General features: G+C 40.2%; 1 protein-coding gene across 11 annotated transcripts in view; it reads right to left on the bottom strand.

Moving 5' to 3' along the window:
• Positions 1-13370, bottom strand: part of CYRIB (CYFIP related Rac1 interactor B) — a 104592-nt gene that overhangs the window by 2343 nt on the left and 88879 nt on the right. For 10 of the 11 annotated variants that reach the window (XM_032873528.1, XM_032873531.1, XM_032873534.1 and 7 more), the window contains 6 exons: positions 12729-12865; positions 11564-11641; positions 9000-9116; positions 7955-8034; positions 6560-6686; positions 4730-4800 (listed from right to left, as the gene is read on the bottom strand). In XM_032873528.1, the coding sequence (XP_032729419.1) occupies positions 4730-4800; positions 6560-6686; positions 7955-8034; positions 9000-9116; positions 11564-11641; positions 12729-12865 (610 nt within the window). The remainder of the gene's footprint in view (positions 1-4729; positions 4801-6559; positions 6687-7954; positions 8035-8999; positions 9117-11563; positions 11642-12728; positions 12866-13370) is intronic. The other variant, XM_032873537.1, reaches the window with a different exon arrangement.

Here is a 13370-nt window from a genome sequence, read left to right as displayed (position 1 = left end):
GACACACATGTACTTATTAAGTACTTGATATATTCCCAACAGTTTTACTTAGAAGGTCACTTCCAAATTGTTCATGTATTACTGAAGAGACATCAGAGCACCCGGCATGTGATAGATGCTCAATTAGTACTTGTGGAAGGAACACAAGAAAGTAAGCAGCCAGGCTGGAAAAACCATCCATAAAGAATATTTACATTAAGTGGCAAGTGATGTGGCCAAGACTAAAGCCTTCTGTTTTCTTTTCCAAGTGCAGATAAAGTATATTTAGCTGCGCATAATCTTAGTGATGCCAGGAAATAAAAAATGCTTAACATCCTCCCCTTCATTTCTTTTTCCCCCCCCCCCTTTCTTTATGCACCTGAATAGGGGAGAGGGCCATGCAAGTGGCACACCGACATTTCACATAGAGTGGTTTAAGTACCACTACTCAGCAATGTTCTCAGACATCCCAGGAGTTGTGAGTGCTTTCCTCTTTACCAGACACAAGTTCTTGCGGCTTTTGCAGGATGTGATCATGTACTTCCTGCAGTTCTGAGATCCTTCCCCTCAACGGGGCTGACTGGGAGGCAGGACTGTCACATCATCACGTTCTTCTCAAGAAATGGCCAGGAAGTGAGGCACCTGGGTGGCTCAGTCAGTTAAGCATCCAACTCTTGATTTCAGCTCAGATCATGACTTGGGGTTGTAAGATGGAGCCCCATGTCAGAGTCTACGCTGGGTGTGGAGCCTGCTTGGAATTCTCCCTCTCTCGTTGCCTCTCCCTCTTTAAACAAATAAATTAAAAAAAACAAACAGGGGGCGCCTGGGTGGCTAAGTGGGTTAAAGCCTCTGTCTTCGGCTCAGGTCATGATCCCAGGGTCCTGGGACAGAGCCCCGCACCGGGCTCGCTGCTCTGCGCGTGGGGGGCCTGCTTCCTCCTCTGTCTCTGCCTGCCTCTCTGCCTACTTGTGATCTCTGTCAAATAAATAAATAAAATCTTTAAAACAAACAAAGAAGCAAGGAGGGATGGAGGAAGGAAGGGAAAGGAGGAGAGGGAGTGAGGGAGGGAGGAAGGAAGAAAAAGAAGGAAAGAAAGAAGGGAAGGAAAGAAAGAAAAGGGCAGGAACGCCTAACACATACGAAAATCACGTATGGACCCATATGGCATTGCTGCACTTTAAGCGTAATAACAAAGTTCCTTTTCCACCAAAGAAAATCAACTATTATTTAACTTTACTCTGAAATTTAGTAAAGAACGGAGTTATCTAGCACTGAATCTTAACTCCCAGCTCTAGCTTGCTCTCTCATGATGAAAGCACTTGGTTCCATTTTTCCACCTATAAAATGGCAGGCATGACTTTGCTGCTTTTCTGCAATCACACACTGTAAGTTGGAGGCACTATATACAAGGATAGAGAAGCATTTAAAATAAACAGCATATATGTGTGTATGCAATTAAAATTTTAAAATTTTTAGCTATTGGGGTGCCTGGGTGCGCCTCTGCCTTCAGCTCAGGTCATATTCCCAGGGTCCTGGGCTGGAGCCCCATATCAGGTGCTCTACTCAGCTGGAAGCCTGCTGCTCCGCCTGCTGGTGCTTTCTCTCCCTCTCTGTCAGAGAGATCAGTAAAATCTTAAAAAATAAAGATAAAATTTTTAGTTATTAACTGCTGGCTCTGAGGAAGTTGATGGAGTGAGCATCTCTAGTAAAGCAGCTACTCAGAAAGTAATTCCACAAAACTATCTCCCATTCTGTAGAGGCGTAAGTAACAATTAACAACTGCACAGCACTTTTGGGATTACAAAGTGCTTTTTAAATAGTATCTCCTTTGCCCTTAAAGTGAAGCACATTAGGGGCTATGGTGATTTAGTGTGAGCAGTATTTCTCAAAGTGCCACCATGAATCAGCGAGGGTGTTTACTTATAAAATGAGGTTCCTGAGCCCCACCCCAGACCTGAGAGAGACCCTCTGGGGGATGGTGACCCAGGGATCTGCATTTTCACCTCCTTCCTAGTTATTCCAAAGCACTCCAGGGTTCGGTCACATAGGAAACCTAAGGCTCAATGCTACAGCATCAAGCATACAGGATTTTAAGAATGAAAACCTGAATGTGAAAAGATTCCGACACTTATTAGCTATATGATCTGTGAGTCTCTCAAGAGCTCAAGGTAACTATTTGTATGATGGAGACATCCCCAAGCACTTCATATCCATCATCTACCTGGTGTGGATTAAATAAAGTCATGCGTATGAAATGGTATACAGTGATATAAAAATGTTACTAATTGTAACCACTACTATAAAGCATCAAGTGCACCAATGAACCTTACACAACTTCCCAGGTGAAAAAGAACCAGACACATAACACGTTCACTATGTAGAAAAACAGTTCAAGAGTTATCTCTGCGACAAAACCTTCATCTTCTACTTCCCATTAGATATGTGAAACAAAAACTGAAAACTGTTAAGTGGCTCTTGCCTCAATGGGGCTTTTCTTCCCTTTTCCTCAAACACAGACTCCTACCTCTCACTTAGCCCTGCTGCCTGGTGCTGCCCTAATGCTAGAATAGAAAAGACCCAACTACCTTTAAATTCTGAAAAACAAAAGCAAACTCTGAGTTGTTTTTTTTTTTTTTAAAGATTTTATTTATTCATTTGACAGACAGAGATCACAAGTAGGCAGAGAGGCAGGCAGAGAGAGAGAGAGAGAGAGAGAGAGAGAGAGAGAGAAGAGGAAGCAGGCTCCCTGCTGAGCAGAGAGCCAGATGCAAGGCTCCATCCCAGGACCCTGGGATCATGACCTGAGAGCCAAAGGCAGAGGCTTTAACCCACTGAGCCACCCAGGTGCCCAAACTCTTGAGTTTTTAATGTGTGGAGCACTGTCACTTCAAGGTAAAGAAATATAACACCAGGCCTGGGGCTCCTGGGTGGCTCAGTCAATTAAACGACTGCCTTTGGCTCAGGTCATGATCTCAGGGTCCTAGGAGCAAGACCCACATAGGGCTCCCTGCTCAGTGTGGAGTCCATTTCTCCCTCTCCTCTGCCACTCCCTCTGCTTCTGCTCTATTAAGTATAAAAATCTTAAGGAAGGAAGGAAGGAGGGAGGGAAGGAAGGAAGGAGGGAGGGAGAGAAGGAAGGAAGGAAGGAAAACAGGGAAAGAAATAATACCAGGTCCTCCTAGACTTTGATTCCCTCTTCCTTTTCAAAGCAGGTTTCCTGTCACTGATTGTCTTTGCAGAGTCTCACCAGTAAGAAAAAAAGGGTCTTGGTAGACAAACCGGGCTGACTGGGACCCAGGGTGTCTTCAGAAAAGGATCAAGTAGTAAAGATTCACAATACCACAAATATGGATAAAACCAATGAGGTTTATGTTGTAAAAACCTCCAGAGTAAAAAATTCCCAGAAGCTGTGGTTTCTGTAGGCTTATGGTTGAAATAATTTGACATTATGAGGCTTTTTATTGTTATATTATGATCCTGAATCTTTCTGATCTTTGTGTAGAACTGACCTTCTTTGCTCAGGTAGTCACTGCTTACAGAATTCTTTTCATAATCCTAATAAAATCATTTAATGGTTCCATTCAGCTGAAATGATACATCACAGAATTCTGCTTTATGATGCACCAAGTGTGACTAAGCATTCAAGAGGAGTAACAACCTGTTTTGCTCATTAAACATGAGAAATTTAATACTGAGCCGGACATCATTTTTGTGTATCACGTGAACTACAGTGCACTACAATAAAAAGCAAAGACGGCCCATGACCTCAAAAAGTCTCTTTATAAATAGTTCTGTGCTCATGTAATTTTGTGTTTAAACACAAAATAATTGAGCAATGAGCAAATTATCTTTTATGTTAGGGAAATTACGTTGCAAATTAAATCTCTGTTGTTAAGATGTTATAGTATGCTGAGATTTGCATTTAAAAATACAGCAGCATTCAAGAGATGCCTGGCTGGCTCAGTCCATAGACCTTGTGACTCTTGATCTCAGGGTCATTAATTCAAGCCCCATGCTGGGCCTAGAACTTACTTTAAAAAAAAATGGAAAGAAAAATTCCTGTCTTTAAAAAAGAAAAAAAATTACAGCATTCTTAGGAGTTACAGTAACAACATCAAGTAGGTTTAAGCTGAGAAAAGACAGCAAATAACTGTTTTTTCATTATAAGAAATATTGTAAGAAATATCAAAAGAAATAAAGATATCTGTGAAATTAGAAATGTAATGATATTAAGGGAAAGAGCTAGTTTTTGCAGAAGAGTTTTTATGGCTTTATATTTGTAAAAAGTAAGTATCACAGACCTATGACTATCTACAAGTATAAAGAGAAAGTTTTGCAAGACTATATACCAAAATTAACAGCGGTTTATTTCAAATAGTGAGATTATGTGATTTCCTTATTTTGCTTTAAATCTTCCTGTTTGCTGAATTTTATTTTACAATTAGCATGTTGCACATTCATTAAAAAAAATAAACATCCCAAGACATCAAAAAATGAAAGCCAAAATCTTTAGCAAAGAAATAAAACTGCTATTTTCAGGTGAACACCCCCCCCCCACACACACACACACTCTCTTTATTATAAAAATATTGTAACCAATAGTTGAGACCAAGACTGACAATAAGCAAATTGAGATTTTCCCATTTCTAACATGAACATATAAATTCATATTCTTTGTACTATTGACATTTTGAAGTATTTCCTTACAGTTTTTCTATACATAGTCACATGTATATATATATATACACACCTGAGAGCATTTAGAAGACCTTCTACACTATTGGGAGGTTGGTCCTTAAGAACTTTGATACAACCTTTCATCTAAGAAGAAAAGGAAACGGAAAAGGTAAAAATGTTTTTCTTATAAACAGTCTTTATCTCAAAACAGTAGCACTTAAATCAGTACCACAACTATGGAACTCATGAGAAATTACATTCTAGAAATGTCAAAATCATTATTCTTAAAAGACGGGGAAAAATCAATCCAACTGTTATTTTGTCTCTCTGTCAAATAAAACTTTGTAAGAACTGAATCCGGCCAAATGAAAGCACTACACACACGAATGAGAGAACAAAGGGCTGGCTAAGGGACAACCTCCCAGAAAAGGTGTGGAGAAGCTTTTGAGAGAACAGACTGAACACGCTGCCAAGGACGAGAGGAGCCTTTCCAGGTAGACAAACACCTTGACAAAAATAATACATCTTATCACACGCTGAGAACAGCATTTGGCAAGGCTGAAATGACTAGCATAGGGGAGTTTACAGAGGGCCTCACAAGCCAAGGAAGACTCCACTGTAACTAATGGGGTAGGGACTTGTGATCGGCTCTACAAAGGGAACAACTCAGTAAAGATGGTATGTAAGACACATGAGCCTGATGATTCTGAAAACATGGAACGTAGTAGAAACAGCACAGGCTTGGAGTGCCTGGGTGGTTCAGTCAGTTGAGTGTCCTCGTCTTGATTTTGGCTCGGGTCATGGTCCCATGATCCTGGGATCAAGCCCTGCACTGGGCTCTGTGCTCAGTGTGGAGTCCCCTTGAGATTCTCTCTCTCCCTCTACTCCTCCCCCAACTAAAGTGCCACGCTCTGTCTAAATAAATAAAATAGAATGAATGAAAAGAAAAGGAAAGGGAAAAGGTAAGGAAAGGAAAAAAAAAGGAAAAAAAAGGAGAAAAGAGAAGAGAACAAAAGGCGAGCACAGGCTTTGCAAGCCATGGAGATGCAGGTTCAAAATCCCATTCCACAATTCACTAGAAATTATACTATGTAATTTCCCTGAATTTTAGATTCTCTATTAGTACAGAGGAAATAACATCTACACCCTAGGAGTATTTTCAGAGGTAAGAGGGAAACTAGCATAAAATTCTGAGATACAGTAATCACTCAATAAATGTTAACCCATTTCTCTTCACAGAGGATGGACATGAATAAAGAAAGGTAGAGAGGCTGGTGAGCAATCAGTAATCTAGACACGAAATGCCAAGAGCCTGAGCTAGCTAAGAAAGGACAACTGGAAGACAGTTCTCACCAAATATTGGTTATAATTCCGATAAACTGGATGTGACAGGGTTAGCGCAAGAAATTATGGAACAGAGTAACCAGAAACCTGCTTTATTCCTAATACGAACCTCTGTAGAGACAAGCCAAGTAGGAACCCAGACTAGAGCCACAAATTATTATGATTAGGAGGGAGGAGAAATTCTGTATTATATGGTCTTTTTTCATTGGGAGAACATCTACTGAATTTCTATACACATTTGCGAATATGTCTTTTGTTTGAAATGGCTTTTGGTCCAAGAACGAAAGGAAGCTCCTCATGTCTAAGTATTTATTTATATTGCCAAATATGCAGGAGGGCTGAGGAGTAAGAGGGACAAGGAGTCATGCTAAAAGACTGAGGCTGTTGTATGCGGCTATTAAAAACCCAGCACAAAACAGGAGGGAAGAGAAACCCACCGTTATCCGAAACTGTAAAACTGAGGGCTGTGACGGGGTGCAACCTGCAGCTCTTTTAAATAAATGCCTATGAGTTTCACTTACAGAAATGGTTTGAAATTAAATAAAACAATATAACTTACATCAATCTTTGAAGTTTTGGCAAATGCTCCCACTGGATGTACATGGTCATAGAGTATTATGACACCCACCATTACCCTCAAGCAGAATGACACCGTTTCTTCATTTGTAAATCTGCTTCTGTATTCCCTGGAGGGTAGAAAAGATATGGAGGGATGAGGCACATCACTACTTAATGAGCTGATTCAACATTCAGTTGACCCTGAAGGATGTATCCTGTTGATCTCTAAAAGGAACACTAACGTATGCCCCCCTTTCTCCAGGGTGAGATTCCCAGAGAACTGAGGTGGGTGCAGCAGGTATCACGTATTCTCATCTCTGTATGAACCCTCCTTGGTGTATCGCCCCTTCTGCTTGGCAGAGATGAGGCAAATTTAGAGAAGTCAAAAGTAGCCCCACAGTAATGTTTTCAGGATAGGTGCTTTGTAAAGGTTGTTCCTGCCAATATGATGAAAAAAGCCACTAGCTCAATAGAGCAATATGCTTGCTATTTAGAAGCTAAGTTAATCTAAGCATTTACATTATTATATCACTGGATTCTAATTTTACTAAAATTCACTCTTATTCTTCTCTCATTTGGGAAAAAGGGAAACAGAACTTTCATCTATCTATAAAGCAACATGACATAGCAGAAGGCGTCCAGAACCAGGATGGGGCCATCCAGGCACATGCGTGGCAGACCAGCCACTGTGCATTCAAGTCCCTTCACTTCCCAGGGCCTCGCTCCCCTAAAGAACAATGATAACGATGAATCGTTGCCCTCCTACTTCATAAGGTTTTCCATTAAGATGATGTGTATACTACTGCTTTGGAAAATGAAAAGCTCCACGGAAACAAAAAGTTATCTAATAAGACCATTTGTTATTTAGGAATCCAGGAGGGATTCTTTCTTCCAGCTGCTAAGAAAGTCCAGCCAGACAACACTATGGTATACATGATAAATGGTTTGAAAGTGAAGGGAAACCCAGCAGAGAATTCAGATTAGTGTTGGAAAAATAAATAAAGACTGAACTAATACTGAGAGAGGGGGTAAGTGGAAGAGTAACTCTAGACCTCCAACAAAAAGACAAGGTTCTTAATGGAAAGGAGAGAACGCTGATGAGAAGCATAACCAAAACACCAAAGCTCTTCCCCTATCTCCAGTAAGAGCACCACAAAGTTTCCCATTCCGAAGAGTCAAGTAAGCGAGTCTGACTGGCCTCAGGCACCTGAAAATCCACTGTACTTTCTAGTTAACCAGAAGTTACATTAAGCTCCAAATTATTTTAGTACTGTTCACATATTAACTTTGGACACTTCAGACATACGTATTTTCTGCCTTCTAAATAAGACCTGTTCATATCCAGACAACCGTTTCAAGAGGACTGTTAAGTGAAAAAGAATCAGCTAATACTCACGGTGTTTCGAGCATGACTCTGCATACACTAGCCATGGTGCTTAGACAATCTGTCGTATTTTCTATTGGTAAATTTTTATTCTGTAAAAGTGTATGGAGAAAAAAGTGAAAGTGATAGTTATTACTTAAGCATAATTTAAAACTTAGCATAATGTGAAAAACTGATAACTTTAAATGTTCGTTCCTACTCCTAATTTTGTTAAAAAAAAAAAAAAAAAAAAAAGGAACTAGATTCTAGATACTATTCCAAGCTCTAGGGAAATGGCTATGAGCCAGAGAACCAAGACCCTGCTCTCCTGAGAGTCACTTACATTGCAGCTGAGTGGAAACAACCATTACATGCAGACAGGCCCTCACAGGTCATGAGGTATAGGGATTTTATCCCAAGGATACTGGGAAGTCACTGGAAACATTTTATACAGAGGAAGAAGGGCTTCTTAAAGGGCTTTTTAAATGTCTGAAACATTTTAAACAGAGGAAGAAGTGGTTTTTAAAAAGAAGATTTTTTTTTGGCTGCTCCTTGGAGAAAGGACTACAGTGGGGCAAGAGCAGAAGAAGTAAGACCAGGGGGAACACGAATGCTGTAATCCAGGTCCGAGGTGAGAGGGCCGATCCAGAGAGGGAGAGCAAGAGAGGGGCTAAGTTTTCAGATTCAGGGTCTATTTTAGAGGGAGAGTCAATAACACTGTCTCACAGAAGAGACAAAAGAGGTGAGATAAAGAAAGGAATTCCGGATGACAACCCTAAGTTACTTCCCTTTATAGTGGTACTATTAATTAAGACAGAAAAGACTGGAGAAAGGGCAGGGTCGGGAGAAAACACCCAAGGCTTTGGTTTGGCCATGATATCATCGAGGTGTTGACTATACATCCAAAGGGAAGCTGCTCCTAGGCAGGTAGAAGTGTGCATGTGGGCCCCGGGGGAAGGGACAGGACTCAGTGCACATGCGCTCAGAGATGGCAGTGTCTCAGGGCCTGCGGAGGTCACCGTGGCTGCAGACAGGAAGAATGACACGAAGAGTGACTGACCATCCAGGCAACGCTTACCTCTGATACAAACTTCGTCGTGGCGTCACTTAAGGTTTTCAGCATTGGGGTTGCCTCAGCATAAAACAAAGACATTCGATTTGCCAATTCGTTATTTACTTCATTTTCTCCTTCTGCCTATGTAGAAAATAAGAGCGTGTGATATCAGTTCATAAATTATTAAATATGGTAACATCTATAAAAGAAGAGCCTCTAACAGAAAGGGAATTCCAATTCTGCTTACTCACTGTGGGGAAGGTACAATTCTGATCTTTGAGTAGTTTTTCCCACGCCAGGGAAAAAGCAAATGGTTTTGAATGCTTTTTGTTTTAGTAACTCCCCAGATAATTTTGGGCACATCATCAACTTGCCATTTCTCATCTTGTAAATAATACTTAAATATTCTTTAAAACAGGTTAAAAATGATATTAAGCAATTTTTCAGAAAGATTAACATCTTTTAAAATATTGTAAATAATATTAAGCAGTTGAGTAAAACCTGGATGGGCTGCCTACTATAACAAGGCATTGTTCTTAAAGCTATGGAAGACAGGAAGATGATGAAGACGCTGCCCCAGCCTCTGTTTTAGGATCACACAGGTACCCACAACAACACACTAAGTAATGACCAAGAAAAAGAGGTGAGAGGAAGACTACATTAGACTGGAAGAAACTAAGACGGACAGACTCTGAAGACAGCCTTTGCAGATGGGCAGGTAGGCACAGCATTCCAAAAAGTCAGGGGAGAAGAGCATGTTTTCAAGTGGCTTAGAGTAATCCACTGTGTTCAGTGTATAAGGGGCCACCGCCAGCAAACAGTAAGGCTGGGAAGGAAGGCTGGGGTTAGACTGCAGAGTGTCTTAAGAGCTAGCTTAAATTTGCATTTTTCTTCTGCATGTAATGGGGGGCCCCTGGACATGTTATTAGAAAGGAACAACAACTAGGTCAATTTTCTTTTTCTTTCTTTCTTTTTTTTTTTTTTTTAAGATTTTATTCATTTATTTGACAGAGAGAGAGATCACAAGTAGGCAGAGGCAAGCACTACGGGGAGAGGCGGCGGGGGGTGGGGGTGGTGGAAGCAGGCTTCCCGCTGAGCAGGGAGCCCAATGCGGGGCTCAATCCCAGGACCCTGAGAACATGACCTGGGCTGAAGGCAGGTGCCAACCACCCAGGCACCCCTAAAGCAAACGGACTAATGGTGGCGGGCGGAGTGTGCCAAAGGGACCATAGGTCAAAAAATGAGTTTTACAGAATGTCTCCCAACAAGAATGAGAATGAGGCCCTCAACTGGAACAGAAAAACAAAGATGAAAACGGGGGTGAGGAAGAGATATGAAAGATATTTCCCTTGGCAACAGTTGGATGTACCTGTAATTACTTAAGATGAAAAACAGGGCAAAGATGATTTTATGGTGTCTGGCCTTGAGTGGTAGCAGGATGGCTATAACTGGAGGACTGACTGGGTGTTAACGTGTTTTGATTTGATTTGATTTGATTTTACATGGTGGGTATGAAAAAGACAAATGATAAGGTCAACGTCACAGCAGAAACTGGTCTATGCAAAACCAAACTGATGTAAAAATAACAGATGCTTCATGGAAGAGAAATCCTTTTCCTACCAAGGCCCATCGTACAACAGACACTTCAGGAAATACTGACTCAATGAAAAAAGAAAAAAGAAAAAAGAATGGTCACTCCTTTGGCACTTTCTTCTTTTTATTTTTCCTTTGGCACTTTCTTTAACCTCTTATGCCACTTACCACTCCTTACACACTTATGTAGTCTTTATTATTAAACTATCCAGTTGAGGCTACAAGGCTGATGCTAGAAATTTCCCCATTTTTCACACCAATTAGCACAATATAAGTCCTCAAAATCCCTAAAGAAATAGAGAATATTTTCTTTCTATTTAAGGTTTTACTTATAGTATTTGACTCCCTGGAGGTAGAAAAGGGTAAAGACAAGGAGAAATCAAGGCAAATCAAGCCCAAGCAAAGCAGAAGAGCATTTATGTAGCCAAGGAACAGGCACAGGAGTGCTCACGGCCCATGACCTTGCTCTCCCCTCTTGCCAACATTAGTATCCTCCCATTCCAGGTCAACTTCTCTCCAGGATTCTTCCATTCTAAGACTGTGGAGTCAAAAAACTCACAACCACAAATTCACAAAGTTTTTGTGCAATTTAAATGAGAATCCACATGAGGCACCTGACCGGCTTGGTCAGAGGCTCTTGATCTTGGGGTTGAGTTCGAGCCCCGTGTAAAGTGTAAAGATTACTTAAAAATAAAATCTTTTCTAAAAAATTAAAAAATAAATGAGACTACACAGAGAAATTTTTAAGTATCAATGTTGTATGAACAGACAGCAATTTTACTGAAGGAAGGAGTCATGGTGACTGAAGGGACTCAATGCAAGGGCAGGCCAGCATTGTGGGTGGCTGGGGGAATCCTGCCCTTTCCTCCCATAGCTACAGCTCGTAGTGAGTTACCAACTTTATCATCAGCCTGAACTTCATTTGAATGGACGAGCACATGAACAAGCAAACTAATGGCTATCATTACTATACCCAATTCAAACCATTGACTTACTGGGACGTTATTAATCCTCATACGACTCAATGTTCTTCTATAATAGCTGAAATCGTTCTGTATGGCGGGATTTGTCATCTAAAGAAGACATTCATGAAAGAAAAATGTATTATGCACACTAAATGATATGTAAAAATTAAGTGAAAAATCTCCTAAATACAGTTTTAACGAGTTAAGTGACAACTCCCTAATTTGTAATACCATTTTAAGAACTAAAATTGGCATAACCCAAGATAGGTTTTTGTACCTAAATCACATAACATTGTACTTAGTCCTTCTGAATATAAACCACGTAAACTGTTTTACAGTCATGATCCATATACTTCCCTTCTTTTCAGTAATTTTAGGTAACATGCGAAATAAAAGGTTGTTTCCCAAAAACCAGTATTATCAAGTAAACAAAAGAAAAAAGAAGAAATATGTAAGCACTTAGTTTTGAATTATTACAATAAAAAGTATGTATGTCTTGGTATGTCTATATGGTCAACAGTGCAATCCTCAGACTAAAATTTTATATACAAATTCTTTGTGCTCAAAGTATTAATAAAAGAGAATCGCTTCCTATTATGTAAAATAAATAGAAGGCTGTAATTAGGAATCCACCTCTACCACCTATCAGATAAGGTCCTCGAGGTCTTGGAAAGTTGAAGGACTCGCCTCACACCTGGTTACTGTGACAGAGTCTCAAGTGGATCAGGTCTCCTCACATGAGAGTTACTACCTATTTCTTTACACTCAGTCCTTCCAACAATGTGGGGGTGGGAAGGGTGTGCAGGGAAATAGGAAGACAACATAGAGAGAGAGATGAGGAAGAAGGCAGGCAGGCAGGCACAAGGAAGGAAGGAAATCTCTTAACATCTTTATATAAAGGGATGCTGAAAATTAGGGATGAGTAGAAAAGAAAAAATAGTATTAGAAAAGGTGAATTTTGTTCCAGAGATATTTTTAAATTGAAGCTAAATGAAGACAAAGTATTGGGTAATTTGCTATTTGTTACACATGTAATACATCAAAAGATTTGCCCTTTTAAATGTAGTTTTCCATGTTTTGCTACGAACCAACAGACACCACTTAAACACACTGTGAAGGTCTCCAGGCATTTCCTCCTGTGCTCACTGAGAGGCTCACGACATCCATGAACCTCAGGGCCAGCAGGGAGGCCTACCTTGAGCTCGTCGAACCGGAGTGTGAAATGAAGAATCTCTGCGAACTGTTTGGCAAGAGCCTGCTCTCGCTCTAGATGCTGCGTGGGAGAGTACGGGGTACTTGTCAAGGCTCCCAGAAGACCTCTTAGTGCTGCTTCTACAGAAAGGAAGATTAAAATCTTAGGCTGTAGCTCCCTGATTTTTATTTAAAAATGAGCAATTTATAAATGTTATGATTTTAATTCCAATAAAAATAAGGTCTCTTCAAAAGCCAGATCATCTAAATATAATCACTGAAATGGAACAGCGTTAAACGGAATAAAAACCTTGAAGGAACCAATTCAGTTTTAAAATTCCATAAACCCAAATTCAAAATAACACAGAATGCAAATCTAATGAATTAAACACTAGGATCAAACAGCAAATTTTCTGTTTTCATCATTCTACGTAGTGTTGGTTTTTATGAACTGGTAAAGGGTTACCCTACAGCTGAGTAACTTTCAGTGGCATCATGTCCACACAGTCAAATCTCCACATGCCTAGGAATAAATCAGCAACTGTTCGTACTTTGAATATGTTGCTTATTTATAAACACAAATTGCTTTCTTTCAGATACTAAGGGAAACGAAGTTTTTGATTTAATAATTAGTTTCCTATCTTAG

The sequence above is a fragment of the Lontra canadensis genome, unplaced genomic scaffold (assembly GCF_010015895.1).
Source record: "Lontra canadensis isolate GAN:19392208 unplaced genomic scaffold, GSC_riverotter_1.0 scaffold49, whole genome shotgun sequence".
NCBI lineage: Eukaryota > Metazoa > Chordata > Mammalia > Carnivora > Mustelidae > Lontra > Lontra canadensis.
Note: the sequence above shows the minus strand (reverse complement) of the source record. Positions and strands in the feature narration are given on the sequence as shown.